General features: G+C 45.1%; 1 protein-coding gene across 1 annotated transcript in view; it reads left to right on the top strand.

Moving 5' to 3' along the window:
• Positions 1 to 2,500, top strand: part of LOC143276697 (uncharacterized) — a 31,929-nt gene that overhangs the window by 17,499 nt on the left and 11,930 nt on the right. Inside the window, exon 4 of the mRNA XM_076581335.1 lies at positions 376 to 449. Within this exon, the coding sequence (XP_076437450.1) occupies positions 376 to 449 (74 nt within the window). The remainder of the gene's footprint in view (positions 1 to 375; positions 450 to 2,500) is intronic.

Genomic DNA, 2,500 nt, shown 5'->3' with positions numbered 1-2,500 from the left:
TTGAATGATTGAAGGTTTGATTGATAAACTGATTGATTGACTCACTGATAGGCTGATTTAATGATTAACCGACTGATTCATTTATTGACCGACTGAATGAATGACTGACCATTGATACAGGATCATTTTAATGATTGACTGAATGACTCATTTGTTGACTGGCTGATTGTGAATGGCTGACTGAATGACTCGCTCATCTACTGAGTGACTGATAAGTTGACTGACTAATGGATTGATTAACTGATTGATTGATTGATTGATTGATTGATTGACTGACTGACTAATGGATTGGCTGATTGATTGATTGACTGATAAGTTGACTGACTAATGGATTGACTGATCGGTTAATTAACTGATTGACTGATTGATTCACAGGTGATGACCAGGGTGGACAGTTGAAGCTGCAGCAGGCATTGTTACGTCGTCAGCAGCTGCTGGATAGACTGAAGGTGTGGTGACGTTCTCTGGGACACTGTCTTTTACAACAGTAATTTTATACCCTGGTTATTCGGTGAAGGTGTTGAAAGGGTCTCTCTGTCTCCGTCTGTGTGTGTGTGTGTGTGTGTGTGTGTGTGTGTGTGTGTGTGTGTGTGTGTGCGTGCGTGCGTGCGTGTCTTTTACAACAGTAATTTTATACCCTGGCTACTTGGTGAAGGGGTTGAAAGGGTCTCTCTGTGTGTGTGTGTGTGTGTGTGTGTGTGTGTGTGTGTGTGTGGTGTCGTTCTGTGGGACACTGTCTTTACAACTGCAAGTTTATACCCTGTTTACTTGGTGAAGGGGCTGAAAGGGCCAGTGTGTGGGGAAGCGGGGTATAGGGGGGGAGGGTGTAAGTGTGTGTAAGTGTGTGTGTGTGTGTGTGTGTGTGTGTGTGTGTTAATGTGCGTGTGTACGTGTATGCACGTACATAATGATTTATGTGCATGTATGTATATATATATATATATATATATACAGACAGAGAGACACACAGAGAGAGACGTGTGTGTGTGTGTGTGTGTGTGTGTGTGTGTGTGTGTGTGCGCGCGCGCGCGCGCGTGCGCGCGAGCGTTAGTGTATGTGTTGTCATTACAATGATAATCATTATCATAGTCATAATATAAGCGGCCCCGCAGTCTTGCCGGTGTGGGTGTGACGGGTGACACAAGTATCAATATTGATCTTCGTGCGAGTCTATTTATGTATTCGACAGTTTGATTTACTCATTCATCCACCCGTTTATCTCCACCCGGTTTCCAAAGCGCAGTGAATATTTGTTACGAGTACGGGGGAAGGGGGTTTCGGGGAAAGGGGTGGGGGTGGGGGTTGCGGAGGGAGGAGGGGGGGGGGGACGGGGATCATACAGAAGGAATAAATTTAGTCTGAAACTTTTCTCTCTCCAGGCCACTCCCAACAATCGCGCGCGATCGAACAGACACACGCATGCGCGCGCGCACACACCTTCACACACACACACACACACACACACACATATTTGGACACACGGAGGGGGGGGGGAGGGGGAACACGCACTCTCTCTTTCTCTCCCCCTCGCTTTTTCTCTCTCCCTCACTCTCTCTCTCTCTTTCTTTTTTCTTTCTTTTCCTTTCTCTCTTTCACACGCACACACAGACACACACACACACACACATGCACTCTCTCTCTCTCTGTCTCCCCATCCTCTTTTTATCCCCCTCTCCCTTTCGGTTCCTCCTCTCCACCCTCCCCACACACACCCCCCCCGCCCCCCCGGCCCTCCCCCCACCTTCCCCTCTCTCCGTCTCTTTGCTAAAATGTATCATTCCTCCTCTCGGTCCTGAGATAAAATAAAAAACCATTTTCTTCACGCTTCTTCTCACTCTGTGTTTGTAAAAATCTTCAGGAACTGTGTCCCCACAATCAATCACATGCAACACTCGGTTCTTTTTAACAGCGGGTTTTTTGATATATACCCCCCCCCCCCCCTTCTTCTTATTCAGCGATAAAAGAGGAAACCATTTTTAGATCCATGCATTCATTTCATTCATTCCACAATTTACGTCTCCAAATAGAATTAATGCACAAGAAACATCATAAGTCTTTCCAGCTATTCACACAAGTAATCCATACATAGCTCCCAGAGACAGTGAACTGGGTTGTATCAGCAGCGCTATCAACCACGCATGAATCGTTCAGAATTAAATATAGGTAAAAAAAAAAAAAGAAAGAAAAAAAAAGTAAAATAAAAAAAATAAAAAAAATAAACTACATTTAAAATAGGTTCTTCGTTGGAAAGTCATCTATGATTATGTGCACTTTTTGCCTGAGGGGAGAGAGAGGGGGAGGGGAAGGGAGAGATAGAGAGAGAGAGGGACGGGGAGGTGAGAGGCCTGAGACAGAGGGGCTGAGATATGTGTGTACAAAAGCCCTGGTGTATAAAAGAAAGGAAAAAAGAGGGATGTGGGGGGTAGGGCTACATCAAAGAACACATGAACACAGAACTGTTAACAAGAAATATGTCAACGACAAATTTCACTGAAAATCA

Source organism: Babylonia areolata, chromosome 32, assembly GCF_041734735.1.
Source record: "Babylonia areolata isolate BAREFJ2019XMU chromosome 32, ASM4173473v1, whole genome shotgun sequence".
NCBI classification, from domain to species: domain Eukaryota; kingdom Metazoa; phylum Mollusca; class Gastropoda; order Neogastropoda; family Buccinidae; genus Babylonia; species Babylonia areolata.
This window is presented reverse-complemented; position numbering and strand designations above follow the sequence as displayed.